This window comes from Phoxinus phoxinus (assembly GCF_949152265.1).
Source record: "Phoxinus phoxinus genome assembly, chromosome: 14".
In the NCBI taxonomy this organism is placed as follows: domain Eukaryota; kingdom Metazoa; phylum Chordata; class Actinopteri; order Cypriniformes; family Leuciscidae; genus Phoxinus; species Phoxinus phoxinus.
Window position 1 is genome coordinate 13,234,413 of NC_136889.1, and position 19,761 is coordinate 13,254,173.

The 19,761-nt window shown below is 40.2% G+C and overlaps 1 protein-coding gene across 1 annotated transcript in view; it reads right to left on the reverse strand.

The window, feature by feature from the left end:
• prim2 (DNA primase subunit 2) overlaps positions 1-19,757 on the reverse strand; it is a 75,612-nt gene extending 55,855 nt beyond the window's left edge. The window contains exons 1-7 of the mRNA XM_079634284.1: positions 19,312-19,757; positions 18,754-18,905; positions 18,560-18,672; positions 18,014-18,108; positions 17,112-17,232; positions 15,897-15,992; positions 15,441-15,578 (exon numbers count right to left, since the gene is read on the reverse strand). Coding sequence (XP_079490410.1) covers positions 15,441-15,578; positions 15,897-15,992; positions 17,112-17,232; positions 18,014-18,108; positions 18,560-18,672; positions 18,754-18,898 — 708 coding nt within the window. The 5' untranslated portion in view covers positions 18,899-18,905; positions 19,312-19,757. The remainder of the gene's footprint in view (positions 1-15,440; positions 15,579-15,896; positions 15,993-17,111; positions 17,233-18,013; positions 18,109-18,559; positions 18,673-18,753; positions 18,906-19,311) is intronic.
• Between the last annotated feature and the right edge of the window lie 4 nt (positions 19,758-19,761).

Consider the following 19,761-nt stretch of genomic DNA (forward strand, 5'->3'; position numbering starts at 1 on the left):
ACGTCTGTTTTTGCAAGCGCTACGTAAAATTTATTTGCGCGGTATTCGAGAACGGTAATTCGAATCAACTTGAATTCCATAACTTTTTGTCGGCATGGTCTGTAGATGATCTGATTCAATTTTCATGGAAATTGGAGCAACGGCCTAGGAGGAGTTCGAAAAAGTAGCTTTTTCGGAAAATTCAAAATGGCGGAAAACTTTTCATGGCGCAAAATGACGTCATTGGGTGCAATCGAATCGTCACGAGGTCAGGAATCAGAGGAAAAAAGAATTTTGTTTCTAGCCCTTGTGGTTCAAAAGTTATTAGAATAAACATGAGTGAAACTTTGGACAGTTGGTGGCGCTAGAGGGAATGACTTAGACACACCAAAATTGGTGTATTTAATGTTGGGACTGTCCTCTATCCGAATGTCAAACCATTACAACTTTCCCGCGATCGGTTCTATGGGCTGCCATAGACTCCCAGAGCGGAAGAAGAAGAAGAATTATTTTTGGTACGGGAACAGATACAATAGGTGCCCGCACCTTCAGTGCTTGGCCCCTAATAATAAGGGAACCTTTTTGCCATTTATAGTGCCACCTATGGTCCGATCTGCATGAAACTCGGCACGCTTGTTCACCATGTCATGACACATATGCTCAGCGATTTTCGTGATGTTCTGAGTTTTTGTTTAGGATTTATAGGCTTTTGACTGTATTTTGCCCCGCCCATTTTCCAAATGACCCTGTTATAGCCAACCAAATGCAAAAATTCTACTTTTTTTCAAAAACTATTGATCGAGAGAGTCCAGAGAAATGTCCTAGACTGGTTTGGCTCCGGTCGGGCGAAAAACCAGGGACTAGTTCGCAAAAGTAGGTTTTGGACAAAATTCGACATAGCAGAAATTTTTTCTGGCCTAAATCGAAATCGGAGATGGCCATTTTGTCCGCCTTGAGCCAAGGATTCCAACGATTTGGGGCACTTGATCCTGGGACAAACGGTCTAAGAGCTATGATCAATTTTGAACTTTTGGTTGCTGTAGCGCCACCTATGGGCCATTCGGGGTCATACTCTGATAGGTTGTCCCCAAATTGAGGCCTACCATCTGGCCAGGTTTCACGTCTCTAGGCCTTACGGTTTGGCCTGCACGATGCGTTTTACGAATCCTTAATTACAATAGGGTTTCAGCATTTCATGCTTGAACCCCTAATAAGATTGAAGGCTTTTTGCCAGTTACAGCGCCACCTATGGTCCGATCTCCATGAAACTCTGCATGCTTCCTCACCATGTTCTGACACATATGCTCATCAATTTTGGTGAAGTTCTGAATTTTCATATGGGATTTATAGGCTTTTTAGTGTATTTTGCCACGCCTCCCTTTTCTAAATGACCCTGTTACAGCCACCCAAATGCAAAAGTTCAACTTTTTTTTCGATATTTATTGATCTAGAGAGTCCAGAGAAATGTCCTAGACTGGTTTGGTTCCGATCTGGTGAAAAACCTAGGACTAGTTTGCAAAAGTAGGTTTCGGACAAAATTCGACATAGCAGAAAATTTTTCTGGCCTAAATCGAAATTGGAGATAGCCATTTTGTCCGCCTTGAGCCAGGGATCACAGTGGTGTGAGACACTTGAGTCTAGGACAAACGGACTCTAGGAGTTATGGGCGATGTAGTACTTTTGCACTAAATCTGTAGCTGTAGCACAACGTAAAATTTGTTTGCGCGGTATTTGAGAACGGTTTGACGAATCAACACGAATTCCATAACTTTTTGTCGGTACAGTGTGGAGATGATACGATTCGATTTTGGTGAAAATCGGACAAACGGTCTAGGAGGAGTTCGACAAAGTAGGTTTTGACTGAAAATCAAGATGGCGGACAGGAAGTTCGGCCAAATATGGCAAACTTGGTATCTATGTTCTCAGCGTGACCCAGCGAATCTATTGAGACCAGTGGCATTTCAATAGGCAGATGTATTCAAAGGTTATTAGCCTTTTTGGAAATGTTGTTATAACTTTTGACCACAAGGTGGCGCTGTTTCGAAACTTCTCACGCTCCTTCAGGGCATCGTGCTGATGACCCATACCATGTTTCGTAACAATCCATTCATGCGTTCTTAAAATACAGCATTTTAGCACAAAATTCAAAATGGCCGACAGCCAAAATGGCCGACATGGTAAAATTGGATATCAGTCGACTCAGCATGTTGGCCTGAATCTAACGAGACCAATTTGATGATTTTTGGGCAAACTGTTCAGAAGTTATAAGCAAAAATAGCCATTTTTCATATCTCCGGACCAGTAGGTGGCGCTGCGCCGAAACGCAGCATGTAGCCTCAAGTCATGCTTGTGATGACATGTGGCAAATTTGGTCTGAATCCAACAAAGCGTTGCGGAGATACAGCCTTACGTCTGTTTTCGCAAGCGCTACGTAAAATTTGTTTGTGGGTTTTTTCGAAAATTGCTAAGCGAATCAACTTGAATTCCATAACTTTTTGTCGGCATGGTCTGTAGATGATCTGATTCAATTTTCATGGAAATTGGAGCAACGGCCTAGGAGGAGTTCGAAAAAGTAGCTTTTTCGGAAAATTCAAAATGGCGGAAAACTTTTCATGGCGCAAAATGACGTCATTGGGTGCAATCGAATCGTCACGAGGTCAGGAATCAGAGGAAAAAAGAATTTTGTTTCTAGCCCTTGTGGTTCAAAAGTTATTAGAATAAACATGAGTGAAACTTTGGACAGTTGGTGGCGCTAGAGGGAATGACTTAGACACACCAAAATTGGTGTATTTAATGTTGGGACTGTCCTCTATCCGAATGTCAAACCATTACAACTTTCCCGCGATCGGTTCTATGGGCTGCCATAGACTCCCAGAGCGGAAGAAGAAGAAGAATTATTTTTGGTACGGGAACAGATACAATAGGTGCCCGCACCTTCAGTGCTTGGCCCCTAATAATAAGGGAACCTTTTTGCCATTTATAGTGCCACCTATGGTCCGATCTGCATGAAACTCGGCACGCTTGTTCACCATGTCATGACACATATGCTCAGCGATTTTCGTGATGTTCTGAGTTTTTGTTTAGGATTTATAGGCTTTTGACTGTATTTTGCCCCGCCCATTTTCCAAATGACCCTGTTATAGCCAACCAAATGCAAAAATTCTACTTTTTTTCAAAAACTATTGATCGAGAGAGTCCAGAGAAATGTCCTAGACTGGTTTGGCTCCGGTCGGGCGAAAAACCAGGGACTAGTTCGCAAAAGTAGGTTTTGGACAAAATTCGACATAGCAGAAATTTTTTCTGGCCTAAATCGAAATCGGAGATGGCCATTTTGTCCGCCTTGAGCCAAGGATTCCAACGATTTGGGGCACTTGATCCTGGGACAAACGGTCTAAGAGCTATGATCAATTTTGAACTTTTGGTTGCTGTAGCGCCACCTATGGGCCATTCGGGGTCATACTCTGATAGGTTGTCCCCAAATTGAGGCCTACCATCTGGCCAGGTTTCACGTCTCTAGGCCTTACGGTTTGGCCTGCACGATGCGTTTTACGAATCCTTAATTACAATAGGGTTTCAGCATTTCATGCTTGAACCCCTAATAAGATTGAAGGCTTTTTGCCAGTTACAGCGCCACCTATGGTCCGATCTCCATGAAACTCTGCATGCTTCCTCACCATGTTCTGACACATATGCTCATCAATTTTGGTGAAGTTCTGAATTTTCATATGGGATTTATAGGCTTTTTAGTGTATTTTGCCACGCCTCCCTTTTCTAAATGACCCTGTTACAGCCACCCAAATGCAAAAGTTCAACTTTTTTTTCGATATTTATTGATCTAGAGAGTCCAGAGAAATGTCCTAGACTGGTTTGGTTCCGATCTGGTGAAAAACCTAGGACTAGTTTGCAAAAGTAGGTTTCGGACAAAATTCGACATAGCAGAAAATTTTTCTGGCCTAAATCGAAATTGGAGATAGCCATTTTGTCCGCCTTGAGCCAGGGATCACAGTGGTGTGAGACACTTGAGTCTAGGACAAACGGACTCTAGGAGTTATGGGCGATGTAGTACTTTTGCACTAAATCTGTAGCTGTAGCACAACGTAAAATTTGTTTGCGCGGTATTTGAGAACGGTTTGACGAATCAACACGAATTCCATAACTTTTTGTCGGTACAGTGTGGAGATGATACGATTCGATTTTGGTGAAAATCGGACAAACGGTCTAGGAGGAGTTCGACAAAGTAGGTTTTGACTGAAAATCAAGATGGCGGACAGGAAGTTCGGCCAAATATGGCAAACTTGGTATCTATGTTCTCAGCGTGACCCAGCGAATCTATTGAGACCAGTGGCATTTCAATAGGCAGATGTATTCAAAGGTTATTAGCCTTTTTGGAAATGTTGTTATAACTTTTGACCACAAGGTGGCGCTGTTTCGAAACTTCTCACGCTCCTTCAGGGCATCGTGCTGATGACCCATACCATGTTTCGTAACAATCCATTCATGCGTTCTTAAAATACAGCATTTTAGCACAAAATTCAAAATGGCCGACAGCCAAAATGGCCGACATGGTAAAATTGGATATCAGTCGACTCAGCATGTTGGCCTGAATCTAACGAGACCAATTTGATGATTTTTGGGCAAACTGTTCAGAAGTTATAAGCAAAAATAGCCATTTTTCATATCTCCGGACCAGTAGGTGGCGCTGCGCCGAAACGCAGCATGTAGCCTCAAGTCATGCTTGTGATGACATGTGGCAAATTTGGTCTGAATCCAACAAAGCGTTGCGGAGATACAGCCTTACGTCTTTTTTCGCAAGCGCTACGTAAAATTTGTTTGTGGGTTTTTTCGAAAATTGCTAAGCGAATCAACTTGAATTCCATAACTTTTTGTCGGCATGGTCTGTAGATGATCTGATTCAATTTTCATGGAAATTGGAGCAACAGCCTAGGAGGAGTTCGAAAAAGTAGCTTTTTCGGAAAATTCAAAATGGCGGAAAACTTTTCATGGCGCAAAATGACGTCATTGGGTGCAATCGAATCGTCACGAGGTCAGGAATCAGAGGAAAAAAGAATTTTGTTTCTAGCCCTTGTGGTTCAAAAGTTATTAGAATAAACATGAGTGAAACTTTGGACAGTTGGTGGCGCTAGAGGGAATGACTTAGACACACCAAAATTGGTGTATTTAATGTTGGGACTGTCCTCTATCCGAATGTCAAACCATTACAACTTTCCCGCGATCGGTTCTATGGGCTGCCATAGACTCCCAGAGCGGAAGAAGAAGAAGAATTATTTTTGGTACGGGAACAGATACAATAGGTGCCCGCACCTTCAGTGCTTGGCCCCTAATAATAAGGGAACCTTTTTGCCATTTATAGTGCCACCTATGGTCCGATCTGCATGAAACTCGGCACGCTTGTTCACCATGTCATGACACATATGCTCAGCGATTTTCGTGATGTTCTGAGTTTTTGTTTAGGATTTATAGGCTTTTGACTGTATTTTGCCCCGCCCATTTTCCAAATGACCCTGTTATAGCCAACCAAATGCAAAAATTCTACTTTTTTTCAAAAACTATTGATCGAGAGAGTCCAGAGAAATGTCCTAGACTGGTTTGGCTCCGGTCGGGCGAAAAACCAGGGACTAGTTCGCAAAAGTAGGTTTTGGACAAAATTCGACATAGCAGAAATTTTTTCTGGCCTAAATCGAAATCGGAGATGGCCATTTTGTCCGCCTTGAGCCAAGGATTCCAACGATTTGGGGCACTTGATCCTGGGACAAACGGTCTAAGAGCTATGATCAATTTTGAACTTTTGGTTGCTGTAGCGCCACCTATGGGCCATTCGGGGTCATACTCTGATAGGTTGTCCCCAAATTGAGGCCTACCATCTGGCCAGGTTTCACGTCTCTAGGCCTTACGGTTTGGCCTGCACGATGCGTTTTACGAATCCTTAATTACAATAGGGTTTCAGCATTTCATGCTTGAACCCCTAATAAGATTGAAGGCTTTTTGCCAGTTACAGCGCCACCTATGGTCCGATCTCCATGAAACTCTGCATGCTTCCTCACCATGTTCTGACACATATGCTCATCAATTTTGGTGAAGTTCTGAATTTTCATATGGGATTTATAGGCTTTTTAGTGTATTTTGCCACGCCCCTTTTCTAAATGACCCTGTTACAGCCACCCAAATGCAAAAGTTCAACTTTTTTTTCGATATTTATTGATCTAGAGAGTCCAGAGAAATGTCCTAGACTGGTTTGGTTCCGATCTGGTGAAAAACCTAGGACTAGTTTGCAAAAGTAGGTTTCGGACAAAATTCGACATAGCAGAAAATTTTTCTGGCCTAAATCGAAATTGGAGATAGCCATTTTGTCCGCCTTGAGCCAGGGATCACAGTGGTGTGAGACACTTGAGTCTAGGACAAACGGACTCTAGGAGTTATGGGCGATGTAGTACTTTTGCACTAAATCTGTAGCTGTAGCACAACGTAAAATTTGTTTGCGCGGTATTTGAGAACGGTTTGACGAATCAACACGAATTCCATAACTTTTTGTCGGTACAGTGTGGAGATGATACGATTCGATTTTGGTGAAAATCGGACAAACGGTCTAGGAGGAGTTCGACAAAGTAGGTTTTGACTGAAAATCAAGATGGCGGACAGGAAGTTCGGCCAAATATGGCAAACTTGGTATCTATGTTCTCAGCGTGACCCAGCGAATCTATTGAGACCAGTGGCATTTCAATAGGCAGATGTATTCAAAGGTTATTAGCCTTTTTGGAAATGTTGTTATAACTTTTGACCACAAGGTGGCGCTGTTTCGAAACTTCTCACGCTCCTTCAGGGCATCGTGCTGATGACCCATACCATGTTTCGTAACAATCCATTCATGCGTTCTTAAAATACAGCATTTTAGCACAAAATTCAAAATGGCCGACAGCCAAAATGGCCGACATGGTAAAATTGGATATCAGTCGACTCAGCATGTTGGCCTGAATCTAACGAGACCAATTTGATGATTTTTGGGCAAACTGTTCAGAAGTTATAAGCAAAAATAGCCATTTTTCATATCTCCGGACCAGTAGGTGGCGCTGCGCCGAAACGCAGCATGTAGCCTCAAGTCATGCTTGTGATGACATGTGGCAAATTTGGTCTGAATCCAACAAAGCGTTGCGGAGATACAGCCTTACGTCTGTTTTCGCAAGCGCTACGTAAAATTTGTTTGTGGGTTTTTTCGAAAATTGCTAAGCGAATCAACTTGAATTCCATAACTTTTTGTCGGCATGGTCTGTAGATGATCTGATTCAATTTTCATGGAAATTGGAGCAACGGCCTAGGAGGAGTTCGAAAAAGTAGCTTTTTCGGAAAATTCAAAATGGCGGAAAACTTTTCATGGCGCAAAATGACGTCATTGGGTGCAATCGAATCGTCACGAGGTCAGGAATCAGAGGAAAAAAGAATTTTGTTTCTAGCCCTTGTGGTTCAAAAGTTATTAGAATAAACATGAGTGAAACTTTGGACAGTTGGTGGCGCTAGAGGGAATGACTTAGACACACCAAAATTGGTGTATTTAATGTTGGGACTGTCCTCTATCCGAATGTCAAACCATTACAACTTTCCCGCGATCGGTTCTATGGGCTGCCATAGACTCCCAGAGCGGAAGAAGAAGAAGAATTATTTTTGGTACGGGAACAGATACAATAGGTGCCCGCACCTTCAGTGCTTGGCCCCTAATAATAAGGGAACCTTTTTGCCATTTATAGTGCCACCTATGGTCCGATCTGCATGAAACTCGGCACGCTTGTTCACCATGTCATGACACATATGCTCAGCGATTTTCGTGATGTTCTGAGTTTTTGTTTAGGATTTATAGGCTTTTGACTGTATTTTGCCCCGCCCATTTTCCAAATGACCCTGTTATAGCCAACCAAATGCAAAAATTCTACTTTTTTTCAAAAACTATTGATCGAGAGAGTCCAGAGAAATGTCCTAGACTGGTTTGGCTCCGGTCGGGCGAAAAACCAGGGACTAGTTCGCAAAAGTAGGTTTTGGACAAAATTCGACATAGCAGAAATTTTTTCTGGCCTAAATCGAAATCGGAGATGGCCATTTTGTCCGCCTTGAGCCAAGGATTCCAACGATTTGGGGCACTTGATCCTGGGACAAACGGTCTAAGAGCTATGATCAATTTTGAACTTTTGGTTGCTGTAGCGCCACCTATGGGCCATTCGGGGTCATACTCTGATAGGTTGTCCCCAAATTGAGGCCTACCATCTGGCCAGGTTTCACGTCTCTAGGCCTTACGGTTTGGCCTGCACGATGCGTTTTACGAATCCTTAATTACAATAGGGTTTCAGCATTTCATGCTTGAACCCCTAATAAGATTGAAGGCTTTTTGCCAGTTACAGCGCCACCTATGGTCCGATCTCCATGAAACTCTGCATGCTTCCTCACCATGTTCTGACACATATGCTCATCAATTTTGGTGAAGTTCTGAATTTTCATATGGGATTTATAGGCTTTTTAGTGTATTTTGCCACGCCTCCCTTTTCTAAATGACCCTGTTACAGCCACCCAAATGCAAAAGTTCAACTTTTTTTTCGATATTTATTGATCTAGAGAGTCCAGAGAAATGTCCTAGACTGGTTTGGTTCCGATCTGGTGAAAAACCTAGGACTAGTTTGCAAAAGTAGGTTTCGGACAAAATTCGACATAGCAGAAAATTTTTCTGGCCTAAATCGAAATTGGAGATAGCCATTTTGTCCGCCTTGAGCCAGGGATCACAGTGGTGTGAGACACTTGAGTCTAGGACAAACGGACTCTAGGAGTTATGGGCGATGTAGTACTTTTGCACTAAATCTGTAGCTGTAGCACAACGTAAAATTTGTTTGCGCGGTATTTGAGAACGGTTTGACGAATCAACACGAATTCCATAACTTTTTGTCGGTACAGTGTGGAGATGATACGATTCGATTTTGGTGAAAATCGGACAAACGGTCTAGGAGGAGTTCGACAAAGTAGGTTTTGACTGAAAATCAAGATGGCGGACAGGAAGTTCGGCCAAATATGGCAAACTTGGTATCTATGTTCTCAGCGTGACCCAGCGAATCTATTGAGACCAGTGGCATTTCAATAGGCAGATGTATTCAAAGGTTATTAGCCTTTTTGGAAATGTTGTTATAACTTTTGACCACAAGGTGGCGCTGTTTCGAAACTTCTCACGCTCCTTCAGGGCATCGTGCTGATGACCCATACCATGTTTCGTAACAATCCATTCATGCGTTCTTAAAATACAGCATTTTAGCACAAAATTCAAAATGGCCGACAGCCAAAATGGCCGACATGGTAAAATTGGATATCAGTCGACTCAGCATGTTGGCCTGAATCTAACGAGACCAATTTGATGATTTTTGGGCAAACTGTTCAGAAGTTATAAGCAAAAATAGCCATTTTTCATATCTCCGGACCAGTAGGTGGCGCTGCGCCGAAACGCAGCATGTAGCCTCAAGTCATGCTTGTGATGACATGTGGCAAATTTGGTCTGAATCCAACAAAGCGTTGCGGAGATACAGCCTTACGTCTGTTTTCGCAAGCGCTACGTAAAATTTGTTTGTGGGTTTTTTCGAAAATTGCTAAGCGAATCAACTTGAATTCCATAACTTTTTGTCGGCATGGTCTGTAGATGATCTGATTCAATTTTCATGGAAATTGGAGCAACGGCCTAGGAGGAGTTCGAAAAAGTAGCTTTTTCGGAAAATTCAAAATGGCGGAAAACTTTTCATGGCGCAAAATGACGTCATTGGGTGCAATCGAATCGTCACGAGGTCAGGAATCAGAGGAAAAAAGAATTTTGTTTCTAGCCCTTGTGGTTCAAAAGTTATTAGAATAAACATGAGTGAAACTTTGGACAGTTGGTGGCGCTAGAGGGAATGACTTAGACACACCAAAATTGGTGTATTTAATGTTGGGACTGTCCTCTATCCGAATGTCAAACCATTACAACTTTCCCGCGATCGGTTCTATGGGCTGCCATAGACTCCCAGAGCGGAAGAAGAAGAATTATTTTTGGTACGGGAACAGATACAATAGGTGCCCGCACCTTCAGTGCTTGGCCCCTAATAATAATAAGAACGCCAACAAAAACAATAGGTGCCTCCGCACTTTCAGTGCTTGGCCCCTAAATATAGCTGCAAGCAGCAATCACCGGGGCCAAGCGCAAGCAAGACGACAATACATGCCAAAGTGGCTGGGAGTGTGAGACCCACTGCAGCAAGGAGCAATTAAAGACATTTGAAGATGAATTTTGGCAAAATGGTTGAAAAATCACATACAATAACTAAAAATATGATTATCACTTTCGACCAATAGGTGGCACAGTTACGAAACTGATGTGATGTGGTCAGAGTGAAGTGACAATGACACATACAAAGTTTGGTGTCAATATGTCAAGGCATTGCAGATATAAAGCCTGAATAGTCATTTTGGCATCATGCCTCAACTTTGACACTGCGGTATACGAAAACGGTTTTGTCTATCGACACGAAATCCATAACTTTTACTCGGCACGGTCTGGAGATGACACGATCCGATTTTGGTGAAAATCGGACGTTCGGTCTAGGAGGAGTTCGAAAAAGTAGGTTTTAAAAGAGAATAAAGATGGCGGACAGGAAGTTTGACTGACTATGGCAAAAATTGGTATCAATGTTTTCAGCATAACCCAAGGAATCTATTGAGATCAGTGTCATTACTATAGGCAAATTTATTCAAAAGTTATTAGCATGTTTGGAAATTTCATTATAACTTTTGACCAAAAGGTGGCGCTGTCTCATAATCTTTTGAGTACCTTTAGGGCCTTGTACTGATGACCCATACTGAGTTTCGTAACGATACGTTCATGCGTTCGTAAAATACAGCATTTTAGCACATAATTCAAAATGGCCGACAGCCAAAATGGCCGATATGGGAAAATTGGATATCAGTCAACTCAGCACGACGCCCTGAATCTAACGAGACCACTTTTGTGATTTTTGGACAAACCGTTCAGAAGTTATAAGCAAAAACATAAATTCTTCATATCTCCGGACCAGTAGGTGGCGCTGCGCCGAAACGCAGCATGTAGCCTCAGATCATGCTTGTGATGACATGTACGAAATTTGGCCTGAATCCGATAAAGCGTTGTGGAGATACGGCCTTACGTCTGTTTTCGCAAGCGCTACGTAAAATTTATTTGCGCGGTATTCGAGAACGGTAATTCGAATCAACTTGAATTCCATAACTTTTGGTCGTCAAGGTCTGGAGATGATCTGGTTCAATTTTCGTGAAATTCGGAGCAACGGCCTAGGAGGAGTTCGAAAAAGTAGGTTTTTCAGAAAATTCAAAATGGCGGAAAAACTATTATGACGGAAAATGACGTCATAGGGTGCAGTTGAATCGTCGTGAGCTCAGGAATCAGAGGAAAAAAGAATTTTGTTTCTAGCCCTTGTGGTTCAAAAGTTATTAGCATAAACATGAGTGAAACTTTGGACAGCTGGTGGCGCTAGAGGGAATGAGTTGGAGACTCCAAATTCGCTATGGTGATAGTTCAGGCTGTCCTCTATCACTGTGCCAATTTTCATAAGTTTCCCGCAAACGGTTCTATAGGCTGCCATAGACGCCCAGTCGGAAAAAGAAAAAGAAAAAGAAGCAGAATAAGAACGGGAACAGATACAATAGGTGCCCGCACCTTCAGTGCTTGGCCCCTAAATATAGCTGCAAGCAGCAATCACCGGGGCCAAGCGCAAGCAAGACGACAAGACATGCCAAAGTGGCTGGGAGTGTGAGACCCACTGCAGCAAAGAGCAATTAAAGACATTTGAAGATGAATTTTGGCAAAATGGTTGAAAAATCACATACAATAACTAAAAATATGATTATCACTTTCGACCAATAGGTGGCGCAGTTACGAAACTGATGTGATGTGGTCAGAGTGAAGTGACAATGACACATACAAAGTTTGGTGTCAATATGTCAAGGCATTGCAGATATAAAGCCTGAATAGTCATTTTGGCATCATGCCTCAACTTTGCCACTGCGGTATACGAAAACGGTTTTGTCTATCGACACGAAATCCATAACTTTTACTCGGCACGGTCTGGAGATGACACGATCCAATTTTGGTGAAAATCGGACGTTCGGTCTAGGAGGAGTTTGAAAAAGTAGGTTTTAAAAGAAAATAAAGATGGTGGACAGGAAGTTTGGCTGACTATGGCAAAATTGGTATCTATGTTTTCAGCATAACCCAAGGAATCTATTGAGATCAGTGTCATTACTATAGGCAAATTTATTCAAAAGTTATTAGCATTTTTGGAAATTTCATTATAACTTTTGACCAAAAGGTGGCGCTGTCTCATAAATTTTTGAGTACTTTTAGGGCGTTGTACTGATGACCCATACTGAGTTTCGTAACGATACGTTCATGCGTTCATAAAATACAGCATTTTAGCACATAATTCAAAATGGCCGACAGCCAAAATGGCCGATATGGGAAAATTGGATATCAGTCGACTCAGCACGATGCCCTGAATCTAACGAGACCACTTTTGTGATTTTTGGACAAACCGTTCAGAAGTTATAAGCAAAAATATAAATTCTTCATATCTCCGGACCAGTAGGTGGCGCTGCGCCGAAACGCGGCATGTAGCCTCAGGTCATGCTTGTGATGACATGTACCAAATTTGGTCTGAATCCGATAAAGCGTTGTGGAGATACGGCCTTACGTCTGTTTTTGCAAGCGCTACGTAAAATTTATTTGCGCGGTATTCGAGAACGGTAATTCGAATCAACTTGAATTCCATAACTTTTTGTTGGCATGGTCTGTAGATGATCTGATTCAATTTTCATGGAAATTGGAGCAACGGCCTAGGAGGAGTTCGAAAAAGTAGCTTTTTCGGAAAATTCAAAATGGCGGAAAACTTTTCATGGCGCAAAATGACGTCATTGGGTGCAATCGAATCGTCACGAGGTCAGGAATCAGAGGAAAAAAGAATTTTGTTTCTAGCCCTTGTGGTTCAAAAGTTATTAGAATAAACATGAGTGAAACTTTGGACAGTTGGTGGCGCTAGAGGGAATGACTTAGACACACCAAAATTGGTGTATTTAATGTTGGGACTGTCCTCTATCCGAATGTCAAACCATTACAACTTTCCCGCGATCGGTTCTATGGGCTCTCATAGACTCCCAGAGCGGAAGAAGAAGAAGAATTATTTTTGGTACGGGAACAGATACAATAGGTGCCCGCACCTTCAGTGCTTGGCCCCTAATAAGAACGGGAACAGATACAATAGGTGCCCGCACCTTCAGTGCTTGGCCCCTAAATATTGTGAAATATTAATACAACTTAAAATAACTGTTTTCTATTTTAATACATTTTTAAAATCCTGCCACAGCAAAGCTGAATTGTCAGCAGCCATAACTCCAGACTTAAGCGTCACATCAGAAATCACTCAAATTCATAGTTTTCAGTCACGTGATTGGCGCGGAGACCTAGAGGACAAAGCAACCACAGAACTGCAGCACATCTCAAAAGAACAACAAAAATGTGTGAACGATATGCACATTTTTGAACTTGTGATCCATATACAGTATCCTTGCTGCAGTATTTCAATCACAAAAACAGCAGGACATCCGAAAACATTTGACATGAAAAACACTTAAAGTGCCATATACTGAATTTGGTCTTTTGATATCGCTGTGACATTTGATTAATTGAATGCATTCTTGCTGAATAGATACAAATGTAGCATATTCAGTGAAGAGCCTAACTATTTTCCTATTCAAAAGATTAAGCCTGTATGATCCTGTGTATTTTATTTTTAATGTTTGTGCTTGTGCTGCTGAACAAAAGACAATAAGTAAGCAGCAAAGCTCACGTTCCACATCAAGCATGAAAAGACCTCAATGTGCGGTCTACTGGGAATTTCCTGACACACATTACATTTACATGTGTTATAAATATGATGCAAGGGGAGAAACTCAATGGCAGGAATATAAACACAAGCCTTGTTTTTCAAAGGATAATAGCATATCGCAGGGAAGCACATTTTGCTGCCATTTGGCAGGGTTAAGGGAAAAAATAAAATTGACTCGCCTCCACGGTGGGTACAGCAATCTTGGCAGGAGCTAACAGAAAAGCTGCTTTTGATTTCCTGACCAACAACCCTCCCCGTGACCTCCCCCGTCTCCTAGCTGCCTTTTAATCTCCGTCTGAGGGTGGAAATGACCCATGACTTCTCAGTGTGCGCCATCAAGCACTTTACGCTAAGCCTCTCCAAAATATCATCTCTGACGCCCACTCTTCTACACCTTAAAAAAAAAGCAATCTCATGACTGCTATAACCTCTCCATCGCGCTACCTTTCTAGTCATCCAAGACCACCTTAATGCAGCTCCCCCATCAACTCTAACTGTGAGCTACAAGCTTTATTTCTGTAGCTTACAATAACTCCCCATGAACTCTTCAAAAATCGGAAACCTGTGAATTTTAGTAAAGGAACACTAAATGTGGGGTTGTATATATCATTGAATTCTGAGTGAATCTAAAACCATTCCCAATCTGGTATAAAGTAGCATTCCTCATGATAATGTCTTCCTTTGGGTAATTTTGACCCAAAACTCATTTAATTATTTATTTTTTTAAATCAGAGTGGTCCAAGACCTTAGGACTTTTGTCGCGCTTGAACCATGAATAAAAAATAAATTAAAAAAATGCTCAATTAAAACTAAAAATGCTAAAACTTTACCAAAAAAAGATTTTATAATATCTACATGTGTATCTGAATGCATACTGAAGAAAAAAAACTCAAGAACTGACTTTAGGACCCAGAGGAACAACTCATTCGCTCTTCATTTAGAGCTATGAGGCCATTAGTGGCAAATATTATGAAATGGGTTATATTATTTTCCACAAGAGGTCAGCAGAGACACCCAAATTGACCCAATGTGAGATATTTTGAGTTTATTTGAGCTGGTTATTGCATGTATTGGAGTTTATTTTGAATTTAAGTTGAGGGTGAAGAATGTGCTTCAATTATATTATTTATTGATAAATCTAAATATTCAAAAGGTACATAAATAAACAAATAGAAAAAAATATAACAAAAATTTAATGATATAAGCTTTCTGGACTATAAATAAAAGAAAAAAAGTATAATTTTAGGCCTTCGGGTCATTTTGACAAGCGAGGGAAATATTTTTTACAGGATGCGTGGAGTGGTTGAAGGGTTAAAGTAACATAGCATAGGCCCCGTTTACAACATCCATCTCGGTCAGCTTACACAAATTGCCACATACAAATTAATCTCTAGTGATCACTGATTGTTGTGGGAAAGGTCTCAATTTTGTGAATGTATACATCACTTTATTCATCAGTGTGTCATTGCACCATTTAAGAAGCATCGATAACATTGGACTCAAAATTACCAAGTTACTTACCGCAAGGGCTTTGGACAGTCTTGTGCGGAAGTCATTCAGAACAATCGTGACAATTTCACTGTGGGGAATATAGGCATTGCCAGCCAGCAAATAGACTTTCCTTGTGCGCACTAAATCCAGGGCATCCTGAAATGGGACCTTTGACACAGAAAAATAATAAGTTAAATACTTTGTTAATAACAGATATTTTAAATCCATTGCACATCCATACTATTGAAGTGTTACAGCTTATGCTTACTTCAAAAGATTCACAGGCATGTCAATGAATAGTGTTAATAAAATATAATTTTAGTATAGAAAAACACTTAGAACCGATAGAACACGCATTATAAACTTTAATGATTTGAAGTGGGTCTTTCAGCATGTCGTTTTTTACAAAGTTTCAGAGACTCTGCATGAAATGGCTTTTCATAACTCTGTACCACTTTTATAATTAGAAAGTTATAATGATCTTACTTTGTAGAAATCATATTCTTCCACTGTGATTCCACTTAATCCATAACTGGAGTTGATGAGCTTGTCTTTTAAGATATTCTTTTCCTCTGCACTAACCTGTTAAGTGAAAGGGGGAAAAATTGCACAGCTGACAGACATTTAGTTTCAAGAAACCAAAAGAGATAAAGCAAGGACAACATTAAGGAAAGAAAAAAAGCATTTATCACCACAATTCAGAAAGCAACTTGAAAGAAAAACAGATAATTGAATTATCATGTAAAAAGGTTAGGAAAAAACATATAATTTAGGATTTATTCAGTGACAATGGCATTAGCATTTATTAACAGCTAGAAAACAAGCATTTAGGCACCGCTCTGAAATCATATTAGGATTTTTAAGAGAGTGGAACTGAAAGAAGAGCGATGTTTTAAGTGTAGAACAACTGCCCCCTACAGGACTGTATGTGAAAACACATTTAACTTCCACAGGGCCCTGTACATGTCTAAAACATCAATGATCATGATGGGATCTTTCAAATTAGAAAGTGAAATCAAGGTTTTAGCATGTTTCAGTTAAAGACAGATGGAAGTGATCTGTCAGTAGTATGTTGGGAAGCTGGAGAGTCACATGAGTTCTGAATCTGATTAGGACAGAAAACAACACCTACAGTACAGATGAGAGAAATATCTAGATATTGTGTCTGTAAAAATACTAACTTCGAACAATGGTAAAAAAAAGAAAAAGATTAAGAATAGATAAAGTTAGTTATAGCAATTACTTTTTAGGTTTATAGTTTTGTAATCTAAATTAAAGGGTTAGTTCACCCAAATATGAATCACTTACTCATTTATCACCCTCATGTCATTCCAAACCAATAAGACTTTCGTTCATTTTCAAATCACAAATGAAGATGTTTTAATGAAATCTGAAGAATTTCTGTCCCTCCATTGACAAGTCCACACAACCACCACTTTGTCATTTCAAAAAGTTCATAAAGAGATCGTAAAACTAATCCATATGAATTGAGCGGATTGGTTCAAATTGTCTGAAGAGACACGATCGCTTTATATGATGAACAGATTTAGGCTTTTAATTGCAATTGACGTTTGTTTTAGTTTTTTGGGTGAACTAATCCTTTAAATTAACAGATTTTTTTTCTTTTCTAATAACATCAAAGGCAAGGAAAAGGCATTGGTGAGGTTTCAACAGTGAGATTAATATGTAAAATAGCCTCACCGTCTCATACTTCAAATTATTTTTATGCAAAAAGTCAGTCTTCTGCTTTGAAAAAAGGTCATTGAACCGGTAACGGAAAAGATCCATTTCCTGTTGGATAAACCATCGCCTGAGGTCCTCCCTAGAATGAAATAAAAGTTGAAAGGTTTCATTTATACCTTAATTTAAACTGCCAATGTTCATTTCAAAATTTGCCTATACATGATCTTTAATATATACATTTTAAATTAATAGGGCTTGGGAACAAACCCCAGCATAGTTGAAGCTATTATGTTTAGCTTTATCTAAAGGCAAACTCACACTACACACATTTTGGACTGATTTTGCTGCCGCAGATTTCTATTGCCTGCGACACAACCCTTGAGTATGCCTAATTGAGTATGAGATCTCTCTCTACAGAACAAAAGTGGGCTTTTCTAAATTTGTGGGTGTTTTCAAACTTGTGGGTGTTTCTATATCATGCAATGAAAATGTTGCCCCTTACCTGACCCCATCCCTAAACAACTGTCACAGTGACGTGAGAAAATCAGGTAACGAGGTTGAAAATGCCCCTCCGTTTTGCGCACCGATCTCGTAAATCCCATTAATGTCCTGCAGAGACCTATACTTGGCCAAATCGGTGCCTCTTGCGGTCGGCTTCGCTCGTTAAATATGAGATCTGCTATGACACGAATATGACAGATGACAAGAAACCTTGTTGTATAGTGTGAGCACCACATCGTAGACTTACAGTCCTGTAGTGTGAGCTTGCCTTAAGATTATTAATGTCTCATATACACATATTCGTAGCATTAATTTTAGCACACTAACAAAGACAGATTAAAGTCACACAGAAATAAGATAATTGGCCATTTGAATTTGTGTTTGTCTGTATAAGTACCTCCTAAATTAAGAATACTTACGTCTGGCAATAAGCCAAGCGTAGAATGAAATGGGAGATATGGTCTTTTCTTCGTTTCTCATATTCAGATGTTCCTCCTTGAACCTTTTGGTCACCCTGGGTTATTAGGACAGAAAAATATATATATATTTAAAAAAGTTTGTGATAAAAATAATTCAAAGACAAAGTAAAATATTACATAAATACATAAAATTAATAATTTTTCTATGACTAATGACCAAAGCAAAGCATCATAAAATGAAAATATATTCTTAATTTGAGGAGGTGTAACATTGTATTGGGTGTGGGCCACACCCGGATAGTTTCATTATAGACTCGTTAAAAGCTAACATCAATGAAGTAATGCCTGTAAAGAAGAAATATATTTTTAACAATATGTAATAATTTGGCTGGCACACACACAAGTGCTGAATGCCTGGTGTGGTGTTGCGAAATAAAATGTATGCATTAAACATTAAACATTGCACCACAAAATCTCAGCATCACTGTATCCCCGTAGGGAAAGTAAATAAATAAATACAAGTGTATATGAAGAATGTGTCCTCACCAATTCCATCCTGAGTGGGAAGTTCAGACTCTTAAATTCAGCTTCCAATTTCTTGCTGTATTGCTCTGAATTTTTCACATAGCTCACACCAAGATTTTCCACGGTCTTGAGCACTTAATTAATTACATACATATATTAGTAGAATATTAAAATAATTCTCATTTAAAAACACCTGTCCCATGCAGATGACTCACATTTCAGCCTCTCCACAGCTAAGGTTTCAAACTCAGCGAGAGAGATGTTGTCCAGCGGAGGCTGTCCATAGAACTGAAGACAGTGATCATACAGATCATTCTGAGAGCTGCCGATCAGCTTCCTTCTTTTGCCTGAAAACTGCATTGCAATTCTAGACACAGAGTGTTAACAATAGGTTTACAAAACTGCATAATGCGTCAACTTTTAAAAACATTATGATCTGATCAATACAAAATGATTAATAGACCTATAGCAATTTAATGAGAAAAAAGGGTTGACGATCAATACACACACATAAACAGACCCACATTACAGTACAGCTCACATGCCATAAACTGCAACAATAATTTACTTAAATAATGAATTATAACTTGATTCATGCTAAGTTAACCAGATAACATAGTTCATAGTTTACAGGCAATATAATTTGTTGTCTGTCAGCAGTCAAAGTCCTCATGCGTATTTAACGTTAAAATACGTGCATGCCAATATTTTCATGTGTCTTTACAAAAAACACATATTTACTAGACGTTATTGACAACGAATAACAAACTCACATCTGAAAACAATCGCTGCTTGTCTCTTCCTGAGCGTGAATCCCGCCAAAGAGATGACGTTCCAAACAGAGCGCGCCTATATGACGTCACTCTAAAAATTCACCAATCATGTTCTGCGAAGGGCTGCTGTTTCCGGGCGCTGTTTTGTCTGAATCATTTCCGAGAATCGGTTCTTTCAAACAGCTTGATTCAAAGAATCGACTCAGGCTACATTTTTTCCTACTCAAGCTACTACTAGATCAACCGTCCTTTTACATCGTGATTCGTGACGTATTACTTTTCCACGTGGTCACAGACGTTCCAATAAAGCCATAATTATTTATGGCATAAAACTGTCGTACAATAAAGTCGTACTCGTAAACCACATTGAGGACGTTTTATTTGTAGCATTCCTTTCAGTAACTTTTCCACCACCAGTCAAGTGTTCGGTTCACCTGGTTCAACCCAAAT